This window comes from Gossypium arboreum, chromosome 8, assembly GCF_025698485.1.
Source record: "Gossypium arboreum isolate Shixiya-1 chromosome 8, ASM2569848v2, whole genome shotgun sequence".
NCBI classification, from domain to species: domain Eukaryota; kingdom Viridiplantae; phylum Streptophyta; class Magnoliopsida; order Malvales; family Malvaceae; genus Gossypium; species Gossypium arboreum.
In genome coordinates, this window is record NC_069077.1 from 11,745,014 (window position 1) to 11,762,188 (window position 17,175).

The window sequence follows — 17,175 nt, forward strand, 5'->3', positions numbered from 1 at the left end:
GATGCGCGTGTTTGATATTTGCATGGATACAAAATATCATTTCCTATTTCTTGAGAATAACTCCTTTTTATATTGATCATTTTTTCAAAATTGTATCACCAATGCCCTATCTTGTCCTTTTTTTCAATCATCATTTGGACAAAAATCCAAAGAAGCAATTTATTCAAATATGTCCTTGAACTTGGTGTGTTCTAAGCAGTAGTCCTGCTTCAGATTCTTGTATTATCTAGAAATTCCTAGAGTAATATGTGAAAATTCTATTGTGAAAACATTACTAGTTCATTCATCATTATTTCAATGCAACATGCTTGCAATCAAATCGAAATAATAGATAAGAATGGAATTGAATTTGAGCTTAAGGTGAATAAATCATCGAAAGACCAAAAATGACAATTGATTTGGGAATGTATATCTTGAAAAAAGAAAGACTAATTCAAAGATAGTCAATTTATTGGTAATAAAATGAAGACTAGGTACCCTTGATATCGCAAACTGAGCTTCTCTGTACGAACTTCTTGAAGACCAATTCAAACTTGACATGTGTTTAGGAAATCAGAAGTACTTTGTCAATGCCCAAAGATGCAACATACCCCTTTCTTTGCTAATTCAGATATAGCAAGATCATCGTCTTCCCACTTTAGATCAACATCTGAGCTGCCCTTTTCGGGTTTTCAACTCAAATCCCCTTTGGTCTCAAGGCGCCCTTTGTAGGTTTTCACTTTGCCTCTCATTTTTTTTCTTTTTTATTTTTATTGAGTCTCAAAGCGTCCTTTGCGGGCTTTCACTTTGGCCCTTTATCTTTTCCATTTTTATTAGGTCACAAAGCGCCCTTAGTGGGTTTTCACTTTAGCCTTTTTTTTTTAAGAAAGTCACAAAGTGCCTTTTACGAGTTTTCACTTTGGCTTCTTCCCCTCATTAGGTATAATACCTTTTGACTGAATCTGAGTTCACTGGATTAGACAAGTTTCTTCCATCTATTTCAACCAGGATTAATGCTCCTCCGGAGAAAGCTTTCTTCACCACATAAGGCTACTCTTAATTTGACATTCATTTTCCTCTGAAATCCTTTTGTATAGAAAGGATCTTTTTCAAAACCAAATCTCCCTCATGAAATTCTCTTGGGTGAACCTTTTTGTCATAAGCCTGTATCATTCTTTTTTGATACATTTGACCATGCTGAATAGCCCTCAGCCTCTTTTCCTCAATCAAATTCAACTGATCATATCGAAACTGTATCCATTCTGCTTCATCTAACTTTAATTCTGACAAAACTCGAAGAGAAGTTATCTCCACCTTAATAGGTAGAACTGCTTCTATTCCATAAACCAATGAGAAAGGCGTTGCCCCAGTAGAAGTTCTGACAGATATTCAATAAGCATGGAGAGCAAATGGCAACTTTTCATGCCAATCTTTGTAAGTTTTGGTCATTTTTTCCACGATCTTCTTGATATTTTTATTGGCTGCTTCCACTACCCCATTCTTTTTTGGGCGCTGTGGTGATGAATTATGGTGTCTGATCTTAAACTAACTGCAGACCTCTGCCATTGTGCTATTATTCAAATTTAATGCATTATCAGATATGATCCTCTCAGGCATCCCATATCGACATATGATTTCTTTCTTTAAAAATCTGGTGATTGCCGACTTAGTTACATTGGCATATGAAGTAGCCTCCACCCATTTAGTAAAATAGTCAATGACCACAAAGATGAAACGATGCCCATTTAAAGCCTTTAGTGAGATTGGTCCTATGACATCCATGCCCCACATGGAAAATGGCCATGGGGAAGTCATAACATGCAAAGGCGAGGGAGGTACATGAACCTTATCACCATAAATTTGGCATTTGTGACATCTCTTAGCATAATTGATGCAGTCTCCTTCCATAGTTGACCAATAATATCCAAACCTCATAATTGGTTTGGCCATTTTGAACCCGTTAACATGTGTTCCGCAAACGCCTTCATGAACTTCTTCCACGATTTTCTTGGCCTCCACAACATTCACACATCTCAATAGTACGTGATCCTTTCTTCTTTTGTACAAGATCTCCCCATCTAAGACATAATCACAGGCTAGCCTTCTCAACGTCCTTTTGTCATTCTCCGTTGCTTGATCTGGATATTCACGATTTCTCACGTATCGTAATATATCCTGATACCAAGGATGATCATCTTTATTTTCTTCCTCTATATTATAACAATAAGATGGGGCCTCACAGATACTCATCTGAATTGGTTTCACAACTTCTTGTCTGTTCACTTTAATCATGGAAGCCAAAGTGGCCAAAGCATCTGCCATTTGGTTTTCATCACGCATGAGATAATTGAAGGAAATATCATCAAACTCTTCAACTAACCCCAACACCAACCTTTTATAATTGATTAATTTGGAATCTCTTGTCTCCCATTCACCTTGAAGTTGGTAAATTACTAACGCAGAATCTCCATATACTTCCAGTGACTTGATGTTTCATTCTATAGCTGCTCGGAGTCCCATGATACATGCCTCATACTATGCCATATTATTTGTACAATCATTATCCAATTTACATGTGAATGGATAATGATCTCCACCTGGGGACACCAAGACCGCTCCAATTCTATTACCCACAGCATTTGAGGCTCCATCAAAATTCAATTTCCAAAGTAATTTTTTGTAGTTTCCTCTTCAGTAGCTGCCACATACACTATCTCCTCGTTGGAGAAGTCAAAATTCAAGGGGTCATAATCTTCTAAAGCTCGACTGGCCAGAAAATCTGCTATTGCACTCCCTTTCACGGGTTTTTGACTCACGTAAATTATGTCAAATTCAGAAAGTAAAATTTTCCACCTAGCCATCCTTCCATTCAAGGCATTTTACTCCATCATATACTTTAAAGGATCCAACTTTGAGATCAACCAAGTCATATGGTACAACATGTATTGCATCAATCTCCGAGCTGTCCAAATCAGAGTACAACACAATTTTTCAATTGGCGAATATCTCAATTCACACTCAGTGAATTTCTTACTGAGGTAATATATCGCTCTTTCTTTTCTTCCTGATTTATCATGTTAACCAAGCACACATCCCATAAAGTTATCAAATACTGCTAAATACAGTATCAACAGCTTGTCTGAGCTTGGAGGTGATAACACTAGAGGACTCGACAAATATTTTTTAACTTTATCAAAAGCTCTCTGGCATTCATCATCTTATTCTCCAGGGTTATGCTTTTTAAGAAGACAAAATATGGGATTGCATTTCTCTGTTAATTGCAAAATAAACTGAGCAATGTAATTTAGTCTTCCTAGGAAGCCCCGAACTTCTTTTTGAGTGCGTAGTGGAGACAACTCTTGTATAGCCCGAACTTTGTCTGAATCAATCTCAATTCCTCTCTCACTGACCACAAAGCCCAACAGCTTTCCTGATCTAGCCCCAAAGGTACACTTGGTTGGATTAAGCTTTAGCTGAAATTTTCTCAATCTCATGAACAACTTTCTCAACACCTGGATGTATTCCGTTTCAGTTCGGGATTTGGCTATCATATCGTCAACATAAACTTCAATCTTCTTGTGCATCATCAGGATATGTCGACATATCTAAGGGCCATGGTAACCTTGTAGGGTACGTTCTGTTACAATGTCACCATGGCCCTTTGATATGTCGTTCCAGCATTCTTTAGTCCAAATGGCATCACCTTGTAACAGAACATACCCCATAAGGTTATAAAGGTAGTCTTTCCCATGTTCTCAGGATGCATCTTTATCTGATTATACCCCGAAAAACCATCCATGAAGGAAAATAACGAGTAGTTAGCCGTATTGTCCACTAGCTTATCAATGTGAGGCAAGGGGAAGTTGTCCTTTGGGCTAGCCTTATTTAGATCTCTATAGTCCACACACATTCTCACATTTATTTCTTTCTTAGGAACAGGCACAACATTAGCTACCCATTCTGAGTATTTGATCATCTGGAGGAATCCAGCATCAAATTGCTTTTTGACTTCTTCCTTTATTTTTAAGACAATATCTGGCCTCATTCTTCGAAGCTTCTACTGCACTGGCTTGCAGTCTTCTTTCATGGGAAGGCGATGTACTACAATATTAGTACTTAAATCGAGCATATACTGGTATGACCATGCAAAAACATTTTTGAATTCCTGAAGCAACCCAACAAGGTCTTGCTTTGTTTCTTCAGTTATGCATGTTCCAATTACAACTTTCCCCTCTTCTAAAGTCACCATGTCCACTACTTCTTTATGAGGTGAAATTTGCTTTTCCTTTTATTCTACCATTCTCTATAAGTCCGGAGATAAATCACAGTCTCTGTCATCTTCAAAGTCCTGAGATACCTTTAAACACATGTTTTGCTCAAATAGTGATTCTGAGTCAGCAACAGCGTCACTCGTGATATTGATATCCAGGGACCTATTATAGGTACAAAAAATATAAAAAAATGAATAAATTTGATAATTATTGTCTGTATGGTATGTTTATGAATGAAATAAAATAATGATTGAAGAAAGTCTAAAAAAGAATTAGGATAATTATTTAAATGGAAAGAAGAACACAATTGCTTGTGGAAAGAACGTTTACTCAAAATGATAGCAAAAAATGTACTTCACTGAAATAATGATGTTTGAACATGAGCCTATTTCACAAAGAAATCTTTATTGCCTCTAGGCTTAAAGCAACAAGTTTGTTTTGAATATTACTCTGAGTAAGCTTTAAAAATTACAGGAAGGTCTTCTGCAGTCCAATTGTCTAGAGCACTCCCAGGCTCATATGGACGAATATCTGACGAAATCCCCTCTTCAGTTGTTTTTTCAAATATGGCATTGATGTGCACATTTCCCGATACTCCTTCCATGTTTTCTTTCTCTGACATCCATCATTCAGGATAAATAATTCCTCCCGATACAAAATTCTTGGAGATGTATGGTATTATCATGGGCTCCCACTTAATTTCTCCACCACTCACACGTGCTCTTCTTCTTTCCTGCATTCTTTCCAATTCATTTTTTCCTTTCCTTGCATCTGGCTTGAACCCCAAACCAAAATGATTATGCTTGTCTTTCAACATCTCAATTCTTCCTTAAAGACATCTCCCAAGTCCCTTTCCTGGTAAAGCTCCACGTCCTGCCATCAATTGTAGACCCATCATCGTAGTTTTAGACATTTTTGGCTCCAGAATTTTACTTCCCTTAGTGATGAATGTTGCATTTACAAACTCCAAAGATCGAAAAGAACATTCAATAGCTTCATCACCTGTCTCTAAATATGGTGTGCCACTGCTTACAGCTGCAATAATGTCCTCTTCAGCATTTATTGTTATCAGCCGTCCTTCTGATACTATCTTTAACTTCTGATGTAATGATAAAGGCACTACCCTTGCCGAATGTATCCAAGGTCTCCCTAACATGCAGTTGTAAAAGGGTTTAATATCTATCACTAAGAAATCTACCTCATATGTAGTTGGGCCAATCAACAAAGGTATTTCTATTTTTCTCATGACTTTTCTTTCCGTGCCATCAAATGCTCGCACTATATTCTGACATCCTTTCATGTGTGAGCTATCCACAGGTAACCTGTTTAATGTGGACAAGGGAAATACATTCAATGCCGACCCATTGTCAACCAGAACCCCTAGCAATGTGTATCCTTTACATCTGGTAGTTATATGCAAAGCTTTGGTAGATCCCATTCCTCCTGGTGGTATCTCATCATCATTGAAGAAGATGAAGTTATCAGCACTTATGTTATTCACCAATCGATCCAACTTGTTGACAGAAATATCATTGGTCACATACGTCTCATTTAGTACTTTCATTAATGCACTTCAGTGTACCTCGGAGCTTAAGAGCAAAGCTAATATGGATATGCAGGCTGGCTGTTTATGCAACTGTTCCACCACACTGTACTCACTATGCTTCAGAAATTTCAGGAATTCCTTAGCTTCTTCTTCTCTTACTGGTTCATTAATAGGCACCCCATGTTTAACCACTTTTCCTCTCCTTTGTTTGACCATCAGATCTTTTCCTTTTACAGGCTCTGTTCGGGCATTTATCAAATTATATCGTTTTCCACTGCGTGTGTGAGAACCCATATTTTGATCCTCATTTAATGTGTTGACTGAACTCCCCTTTCCTGAGACTGCCACATTACAATCATAGTTCTAAGGGACCCTTTTGTTATCCTTGTAAAAAAAACTGTTGGCTTCTGAATTATAATCTTCGGTGTCATCTGAATTCCTGCTTTATTCTTAGGATGTGAAATAATGACCACAGGGCGATTGACTTTTGGGACGTTCATCGTGGAATCCGATGTGCATATATAACTTTCTTCCTTAGCCTCTTTATAAAATTCTATTTCCTTGTTGTCTAGCAAGCCCTGAATTAATGCTCTAAACTCTTCACATTCTTGAATTTCATGTCCCTCTTAATGGTAGAACTCACAATAACTCTTTATCTCATCACAATTTCCTTCTGAATTTGAAGTAACTAAACCCCTTCTTGCCATCTCCTTCCAGACTCGTTTCAAGGGAGTTTTTACTTCCATAATATCCACCTTAATTTTTTTCCCCTACTTCCATCTATCGCATTGACCCCATCGTCAGTATGATTAGGTAGCGGATTTTCTGTACTGGGCGCATTATCGAACTTCACAATGCCCATCTGAATAAATCTCTCAACCAGTTTCTTAAAAGTAGTACAATTTTCTATCGAATGCCCTACGATCCCCGCATGATACTCACATTGAGCATTGGCATCATACCATTTAGGGAATGGAGGTTGTAATGGCTTCAGATAAAAAGGTGCCACCATATATGCATCGAACAAACTTTGATATAATTTTTTATATGTCATGGGGATTGGAGTAAATTGAAGTTTCTCATTACTTTACTTTGCTCCAGATTCCTGCCTTGATAAGCCCTGACCAGCAGTTATCGCCTTTGATTGACTTACAGTAACAGACTTTGAATACCCCACGTTTGCATTGTTCACCTCATTTTCCTTTTTCAGCGAGGTAGACTTTTTGGCATTTTCTCCTGCATCTATCCTTCCATTTCTTATTGCATTCTCAATCATTTCTCCAGTCATTACCACATCTGCAAAACTTCTTGTGGCACTTCCTAACATGTGAGTTATGAACAGAGCTTTTAAAGTATTATAAAGAGCATCGTGGTTTCTTTCTCTAAGAGCGATGGTTGAACCTGGATGGCCACTTCTCTCCATCTCTACGCATATCGCTTGAAACTTTCATTTGGTTTCTTCTCCATATTTTGCAGAGTAATTCTATCATGAGTCATGTCTGTTACATGGCTATACTACTTCATGAATGCTTGTGCCAGATCTCTCCATGAACTAATTTTGTTTTGACTCAACTGATTGTACCATTTAGCTGCAACTCCAACCAAACTGTTTTGGAAGCAATGAATCAACAATTGATCGTTATTAACATACCCAGTCATTCTTCTGCAAAACATGGTAATATGAGCTTCAGGATAGCTCGTTCCATTATACTTCTCGAACTTGGGCATCTTGAACTTGTTTGGAAGTACTAAGTCTGGGACCAAACTCAAATGTTTTGCATCAATTCCAGGATGTCTATCAACACCTTCCATTGCCCTGATCTTTTCTTCCAACCATTTACACCGCTCCTCCAATTGTTTCTGTGATTCTGTCCTTGCCCTTTCTTCTTTCGCAACTTCATCCAAATCAGGTACCATTAGATTATTCGAATTATTACCAGGATTAAAACCTGAACCAGCTTGGAAATTTGTTGATATTGAAACCTCAGCCTAAAACTGTTGAGGCCTGATCGTAATAGATGGTTTCTGCGGATTAATCTCAGATTGTGTTTGCACATGTGTTAGAGTAAACCCAAGAGGATACTAAGGATCTTCATTATTTTCCCCAACATTATCCATAGAATCTTTCCCTTTATCCCTCCTTCTTACCAACAACTGGGACAATTGATTCATCATATCTCTTTGGGGCTCCATCATTTTTTCCTTCATCTCCTGCTGAATCTTAGCTAGTTGCTCTTGCATCTGTGATTGCATTTGTTATTTCATATCTCTTTGCATCTGCTCTAACTTTTCAAGTCTTTTGTCCATTGATTTAGTTTTTTTTCCTTGTACCGTAGTGATGTGTATTTGGTGTGTTTTTGTTGGTTTCCAGATTACTAAAATAATTTTTAATTAATTAGAATCTTTTTATGGCCTTTAATGCATATGATGTAATGTAATGCAAAGGAGGCATCAACTCTGATTCAATCATATTTAGAAAACTTTACTAGAAAACAAAATTATTTACATAAAACTGAGTTACAAATAAGACTTCGCCCTAATGCTCAAAGCTTTTATTTTCCTAAGCAGCGAAGCTAGCTCCTGTCCCCTATCTGACTCTAACTCATACTTCACACTTAATATGTCCGCTTGTACCGCCAAAATCAGCTACTTCCCGAATTTGTGTCACGGCTTCTCCTATAATGTAATCCCTGCTTCTAACTTGGTTTTGAAAGTGATGAAGCTGTCCCTTCCATTGTTCTTCATTTGTCTCCAAGAACTCGATCATCTTTTCACAACTTTGCAATGCTGCCTCTAATTCTTCTATTTTCCCTTTCATCTTTTTTATCTTGCTTAAGTTTGCTCTCAACTCCATCACAGAATTGTAATTCCGATACAGACAAAGAGATCTCTCAATTTCCGCTACTCTCGCCCTTAATTCAACTTGTTCATTTTTACTCTTTGACTTCATTTTTACTCTCTGACAAACTTTTCTCCGAAGCCTCATTTCGAGTTTGAACTTCCTGGAATTTCTTTTCCCATTGATCAGCCTTAGTCTTTTCTTCTCGAATTTCCTGTCGCCACTGCACTGAAGTTTTACCTAACCTAGCAGTCCTCATCGACAAGCGTAACTTCTTATAATCTATCTTCAAACCTTCTAGATCCTCCTCAACTTCATTCTTTCCTTTTCGTAACTTTTTTGCCTCTGACTTCTGAACCTCCTCATCTAATTTCAGGTGTATTTTTTCTTCCTCCAACTGCTCAATCATCTTCCCAAGCTTAGAACTCTTCTTCTCAAAGTCCTGTTTTATAATTTCCAACTCTGACGGGGCAACTTGTAATTGTTCCTCCATTGGTCAGGTGCTTTCTAAACTTGGTCTAGGAATATTATCATTGACCCTTTTCCTAAACCATCCATTGTACCTAGGTGTCGTCATAAAACCAATAGCCAACCTCTTCATCCAGCGAGTTTGCTTCTAGGTATCAGACATTTCCCAAACCTTCTTCCAATAATGGTCACCTTTATATGGGAATTCACACTGAGCAAGCCCGTAAGTCATGGGTATAAACTGCCTTGATTTATACTGCCTTAATGCAAGGAAAAGAGTATATCCAGTGGCTCTCCAAATTCCTGACAATGGTACCCAATCAACGTTCCCACATTGATACAGGATCTCATCAGGAACAATCCAAAAAGCTCTCCACTCTATGTCCCCCTCTTTGAGATTTTGAAGAATTTCCATCCATTTCTCCTCTGAAATATCATCTCTCCTTTACATAGCTACCTCGTCCTTTAATAGGGAATAACTTTCAAAGAAGACCCGGTAAGAAACCTTGTTCACTTTACAAAAATGCCCATGAAACCACACCATCAACAGTTGTGCACATCCAATAAATCTACCTTCGCCTGCCCTCTGACACATTCTCAAAGATCTGAACGTCTCAGCCAATATTGCAGGTACAGGTGTGATTCCCTTCTCAAGACAATCGAATAAATTAGTGACTGCTTCATCTACGTGCCTTAAAGCCTTAGGAAAAATCACCAAACCATAGATGCTTAAGGCGAAAATATCGACCCTCTTCCTTTCATCCGAATATGTTAAAATCAAATCTCTCAAATTCTCTCAAGGAATACATTTACTATCCCTCTTTTGTTGAATTTGAGCAGTAACCCAAAGCTCTCTCATCCCCGAAATATTCATCAATTTCTTCACAAAAGTTGGGCCATTAAAAACCCTAGCATAAGCTTTTCTGACTTGAATTTTTGGGCATCTCAGCAAGGTAGTATATTCCTCCACAGTGGGTACCAAGTCTACTTCTCCAAAAGTGAAACAATTGTAGGCAGAATTCTAAAATTAAGCCATAACTCGGAACAAATGCTTGTCCACCTTAATATCAAGCAAGTAGGGTATATCACCATAACTTTGATAGAACAACTGTTTAGTTCCCTCATCCCGATGAGCCCATATAGCTCTCAATTCTTGCAACTCATTCTATGTTACATTAATGCGAGTGAAGTTCTACAATCCTGATGTATATCCTTCTGCTAGGCTATCCCCTTTCTCTGATTGTAACTGCTCTGACCATGCACGGACTGCCGTATTATCCTCAACTTTATCAAGAAATTCATTCTCCATGTTAAATCTTCTAACTTAGTAATCGAATACGAATCAACACCTCCTTTAGTATGCAATGTTATGCAAAACACAGTCAAAACAAAACACAACAAGTCAATATTAAATATAAGTGATAAAATACAAGCAAAATAAAGATAATCAAAACACATATATGGGCAACTACTAAGGCTTAACACAGCTCTACCTAAGGATAGCTCTTAAAGTTCACTATATGTTATTCGGTTCTAAAGAAAAACTACCTAAACTAGCAGATTCCTCAATCCTCACCTATTATAGGCTCATATGGATCGAGTTCGGTTTAGAGGAATACATTTCCTTATGACCATGCGGAGATGAAAATCTCACGAAATCATAGGTACAGATGTATCCGGAAAGTAATCCACTAGCCCATGCGGAGGTGAAAACCTCATGAAAGCATAGTTTTTTACTCCCACTTAACAGGTGTGACCACGACGATCATGCAATGCAATGCAATATTATTCTACAAGACTTGGACCACACAATCATACAAACGAATGCAACAAAGAATCATGATTTTCAAATTAAATTTCCAATTTAGACAAAAGGACAACAGATAATCAATTTTATGGCTTGACTCTCTTGTTCAATCCCCAGTGGAGTCGCCAAGCTGTCGAAACCATTTTTTTATTTTAGAAAAAATAGGGATCGGCTTTTAAAACAAAATGTGGAGTCGCCACAAATCTTTTTGTTTAGGTGTGATTGGATCACCTAATAAAACCTTTTATTCCATTTAATTCAATTTAGGTCTACGTAAATTTATCAAATAATTTCCCAAATAGAATCTAAAACAAATGAACTAGATAGTTGGACCTAATTGTAAAAGTCTTAAAAACACAAAAAATTCAAGAAAAGAGCAAGAGTTGAACTCACATGGTGTAAAAATATGAAAAACTAGCTTTTTAGAGACTCTTCTATGGTGTTTTTGGCTGAATATTGATGAAGAAATGTCTAGATTTTCAATTTAGTCATTGTTTTAATTTTACCCTAATTTCCCAAATAACCATTTTACCCCAAATTTATCCAATTTCAAGATTTTTTTCTCTGCATGTGCTGTTTCAGCCTTCTAATAAGTGTCTAATTACCTTTTTGGTCGTTCCTTATTCACCACTTAAGCTGTTTAATCGCTATTTCTTTTATTAGTAAGTTTTACACCTTTTTTAATTTAGTCCTTTTTAATTAATTAACTATCAAAATGTTAAAATTTTCTAACGAAACTTTAATACTAACTTAATGACACTCTTTAAATATTTATAAAAATATTTATGGCTCGGTTTATTAAATCGAGCTCTCAATTCCTCATTTTCGAAACCATTTTACCTAATAATTCCTTCTAAAACATAAATCACCAATTCAAAAATATTTCTAAAATCACACTTGACTCATAAATAATAAATAATAAAATTTTCAAACTCACTCGTCATATTTAGTGGTCTCAAACCACTGTTTCCGACACCACTGAAAATTTAGTCACATGAATACTGGTAGTGTTTCCTTTGTTCGTTAATGTTACACGTAGTCGACCCTGTTTTCACATTTTTTCATTTTTTTCTTAAAACTTCTATTTATTTTAAATTAGTCCCAATTTGCTTTTAAGCTATTTCTAGAGCTTTGAAAGCTCGATTTAAGACCCAAAATTGAGTGATCTCTTTTATATTGAATATAACTTGTAATTATGGAATTGAATTGATTATTGAATGTAAATCGTATTAACTATTTCAGCTTGACTGGTAACATTCGGTATCCTATTCTGGCAATAGAAACGGGATATGGGTGTTACAACTATTGCTATCACCCTTCTTCCCATTCCACTTCTGATCCTCTACTCCTTCACCCTGCTACACCTTAGCCTTTAATGCTCCTTCTATGCTTCCTTCCTGTAAAGCATTGATCAACTCCACTACTCTCAGTTGAGTCAAGTCCTTGATGTTCTCCAAAAAGGCAACTGTTGCTTCATACTTAGGCACAAAGACTGATATTTTCTACACAAGTCTACAATCAATGAGATCAGTCTCGAGAACCCTTACCTTGTTAGCAATATCCACAGCTTGTAAGAGTATTCTTTGATTGACTCAGACTCCTTCATCTATAGCCTCTCGAACTCTCTGATCAAGTCCAACACCTTTAGGCTCTTGATCCTATCATCTCATTGATATTCAACCTTGAGGTAGCCCTATATCTCCTTTTCTAATTCAATAGTCATAATTCTATTGAATATGGCTAGTGAAATCGAAACATAAAGGTAAGCATTTGCATATACCTTCCCGATGGCTCTCTCCTTGTGCATTTTGATCTGGTTCATAGTTGGATTGCTAGGAAGTGGAGTCACCTCATAGTCTTCCAATAGCTTCCCAACAATTATAACCCTCCATGTATATTTGCATTCTCATAGCCTATGCTTGATAGTTCTTTCCATCAAACATGGGTGGGGCTAAGACAGACAGGTTACTTGATCCTAATTCCATTTTCCTTAATACCTTACGAGTGTATCTCTCGATTTTTCTCTCAGAACTCTCACAAAATTTTTCTTGCAGGTCTATCAAGAAAAAGAGCTTTGATACCATTATTAGTTTAGCAAAGAACTAACAAAAGCATAGAAAAATAAGAATGAAAGAGATGATTGAATTCATTAACCAAGAAGCCCTTATATACATGTCTCAAGTAACAACCTCAACCAAATTTTAATTTTCTACTCCTACTAACAATCTAACAACTCCTACTAATAAGCTAAGAAATCTCCCTAGGACTCAATCTTATTAATAAAAAAAACTTTACAGCCCTTAAGACACTAACAAATTTGCATAATATAATTTGGTGTGGCTGATATGATAGCTTTGATAAGAACTTCACGCCTCGCATAAAATAAAAATTTTGCTTTCCAACTTTTAATTTGGTTGGTGATGTTCTCCTTCAGAAATGATAAAGATTATATTTTTCCTTTTCCCCAAATTGATGGTAGACCCAAGTATTTCGATCTCTCGTCCATAGGAGCTATTCCAAGATCACTAAGAATATGACTTTGAGTATGGGATAAGTGTTGGGGGAGAAAAGCACTGGTAATTTCTACAAGTTCATAGGTTGCCCACTTTCCCCTTTCGAGGATGTCAATGTAATGATAAAGAGCAGTAGTATTTTAAAAAAAAATCTTCCAAGCCAAATAGAAGACAGTCACCTGCGAACAATAAATGAGTCACTGGTGGACATCCAGGCATGATACGAACTTCTTCAATCAAGCTTGAATTTTCTGCCTTGTCAATAAGGTTTGAAAGCACATTTGCAACCATATTAAAGAGTGCCAAAGATAAATAATCTCCTTGGCATAACCCTCTTTCAAGTTCAGTTTCCCTACGTTTGCAGAGTCTAACTTAGTGAGAAATATCCACTATCTTCAATACTTACAACAAGTGAACCTAAATCTATCATACCTCGTGGCAATTTCCTCACTTTTGTATTCTAGAAGGCTAATACTTTCACCACTAAGATCACCCATGTAAACTTAGCATGTAAAACCGCAACGCATGTTTTACAATAAAATGCACTCTCACAAATAATGTTCCTCACTTGAACAGATTAAATGCTCTCTAATCTTCGTGCAATAACCTACAAAAATCTTTCAATTATATAGAGATTTCAAAACTTGCTGACATAAGGAAGATCTATATCAATCCCTATTAAATAACAACTAAACTAGCTAAATGCAATAAAATAATAATAAGCAAGGTAAAAAGGACTCTTGCAGGGACGAAACCAAAATAAATTTTAAAGGGGGCGAATGAAATTTTAATTTTTTTTATAGTCTATATCTTTATAATTTTTAAAAAATTAAATTAAATTTTTATAATTTTAGGGGGGGCTAAAGTGTAATTTTACCTTTACTAATTTGAAATTTTAAAAAAATTTAAGGGCTTAAAAATAATTTTCCATTTTTGGGGGGGCCAGGGCCCTTGCCAGCCCTGCTCAATTCGCCTCTAGACTCTTGGCAGCTAAGATATCCACATTCCAATCCAATCTAATTGATTCAATAAGCAAGATTCAATCTGATTCTCCAAATATGTTTCCTCAAGTGATATCATTTTCCTTAACGGGTTAAATGTACTCTACAATATCAACATAGTCCGAAAATTTAGTTTAATAAATTGTCAAATCTCATAAGTATAAAAAAAATTGTCTATTTTATAGAAGTGCTTCAAGAAATGAACACTTCTTTAAACACAATTATAGCATATTTTTCTACACTTTTTTCCTTTTACTTTGTTGTTGTCCTTGCTATGAGATTTGATGATCTCATTTTGTATTGATTTTATCCGTGTGGAAATTTCTTTTCGAACAAAAATCAAAAGATAATTCCTCTACGTTCCCTATCACATCCTAGTTTAAGCTTTGTTCAGACAAGGATGATATGATAAATTAATGATTTCATAAATCTGAAGTTTATTCCTCTGCATTGCCTATCACATCCTAATGTTTATATTTATCACCTCACAGTTTTCTAATTAATTAGTAAAAACAATATTAGTTGGATTCTACTTTAGATGATAGGACGTGTTCAAAATGAATTGGATGTCTCCGTTTCCACTTCTGTTTCATTTAAACCTCAACAAGGACAATGAATCTTAAGCTGAACTTTAATTACTTCATATAACTACTTTTAAATTTTAATTTTTTTTTTGTATTTTTAATTTACGACCTCTTTTATTAATAATGATTTCCCTTTTTGAATAGTTGATACGGTGAAGTAGATTTTGCTCCGTGACTCCTATTAATCAGGTAAAAAGTTAGTGTGGTTAGTGCTAGATTTTAGTAGTTTAATCAGATCAAGTTATATTTCTATCATTTTGGGTAGAAAATTACAGTAATAATTTAGAGTTCTGTTTAGCCAGAGCTTATCTGAGGAAATAAAGCCGCAAATTTGTTATATGAAAGGAATCAAATGTCATGCCACTTTTTTTAGGGTAATGTCACTGGTAGGGCCATAAACCCTGCCCTGCTTTTATGCCCATATTTCATGACAGCACAAAAATATCTTCTGCAATCTCAAAGATGCTACCACTAAACTTTCTGTTTGAAAAGATGAAAAAAGGTAACGAAACGTGTTCCTCTTTTGATTAAACCTCGGATTTATTAGTCTGGTGATAAATTGAATATCAAATATGTTATTAAAACAGGATTAGACAAGAAGCTTCCCCAAAATAAGGGTCTCTGGATTATTATCTGTGTCTTGTCTATAATTGAAATTAACTTTGAGGTGGGAAATGAGATTGAAAACTAAACCTTGATTCACAAGTTGATATTGTATTACATATACACAACAGTTCACACAAACACAAATTTGATATTCCCTCAATACAGTTCACAACATAACCTGCTATCTTACAAATCTTTCAGCTTATACTTATCTTCTCTTTAGTGTTTTCATGAGAAGTAGTAGCCTCCCCCGTATGATGAGAAATTAAGGTAAGTTACTTTGAGTTGAGGCATAGTTGTTGACGAGAGCCAGGGCATTGCTTGTCAAATGTGTAATTTTAACAATCCTTTTCCTTACCATAGTCTTTACATTTCCATTCATGGACTTTCCTGCAAATCCATCCATGCAAGTATCTTCATCTGTCAGCGCTGCACTAACCCAAGTTTGAATATCACTCATTGTAAGCGCAAAATTTGAGCGGCTAACGTGACCAAGTTCCTCTATAGACTGTTGAAGCTCATCAACAGAGTCACCGATCACCTCAATGCAATCTGCCATGGCAGCAGCTACCCTAGGCCTCAAACCGTGGATTCTAGAGATCTTCACCATCAACCTTGAAGTTGATTTGCTGGCCTTGAGGGTAACATTGAGGGCAGTATCCACTAACAATCTGGGGCTGGTGTTGATTTTGTTTGCGTAGATCGAGAGTGAGCGATAGCACAGTCTGGGATAAGTTGTGGAGCTGCATGAAGATTTGATGTACTCAATGTTTCTTTGGTTGTCAAATGGTGCATCAACTAAGCTCAAGACCATGTTAGTAGTGAATTGAAGGGTAATAAGCAGGATTGGGATAACCTTCCAATGGCGTAAAGATGAAACTTCCATTTTCTCTCTCCCTCTCTCTCGTTTATGATTTTAGAGATGGGAGAACAGGGTCGATTTATAGATAGTCCAAATTTTTTGTGGTTCCCACAAATGGATGGACAAGCCTCATATTAAGGGGAATAACAAAACAAGGGTTTAGCCCCTCAATTTTTTTCAAAAAAAAATTAAATCTTTTTTTTTCAAGCACTCAAATTTTTAAAATATATTAAAAACCCTCAAATTTAAAAAAAAAAGTAATTAATCCCTTATTTTTTTCTTTTCTCTTTTGCACTTAATTGGGCACTTAAACTACCAAAATGTATCAAAAAAGCCTTTTTTAACGTTGACCGTTAAAATTAACTGTCTTAAGTTTTTTTCAATTAAAGCCACAATGTATCACAACCATGGCGTGACATGTAACAAAAAATGATAAAAATAAAAATCAATAAAAGTTAGAAAAATTATTAAATTTTAATAAAAATATTAAAATATTAAAATTAGAAAAAATTATAAAATTGTAGAAAATTTATAAAATTGTAAAAAATATAAAATTGTAAAAAATATAAAATATATAGAAATATAAAAAATTATAAAATTTTATAAAGTCGTAAGAAAATTATAAAAATGTAAAAATTATAAAATTCATAAAAAATTATAAAATTTATTGTACCAAAAGAAACATTTTAAAATTTTTCC

At 35.8% G+C, this 17,175-nt stretch overlaps 1 protein-coding gene across 1 annotated transcript; it reads right to left on the reverse strand.

Annotated features, from left to right (window-relative positions):
- Positions 1-15,688: 15,688 nt before the first annotated feature.
- On the reverse strand, positions 15,689-16,562 carry LOC108468940 (21 kDa protein-like). Its single transcript, XM_017769808.2, has one exon. It carries the CDS (start codon positions 16,498-16,500, stop codon positions 15,880-15,882), a length of 621 nt encoding a protein of 206 aa, XP_017625297.1. The 5' UTR covers positions 16,501-16,562; the 3' UTR covers positions 15,689-15,879.
- Positions 16,563-17,175: the final 613 nt, after the last annotated feature.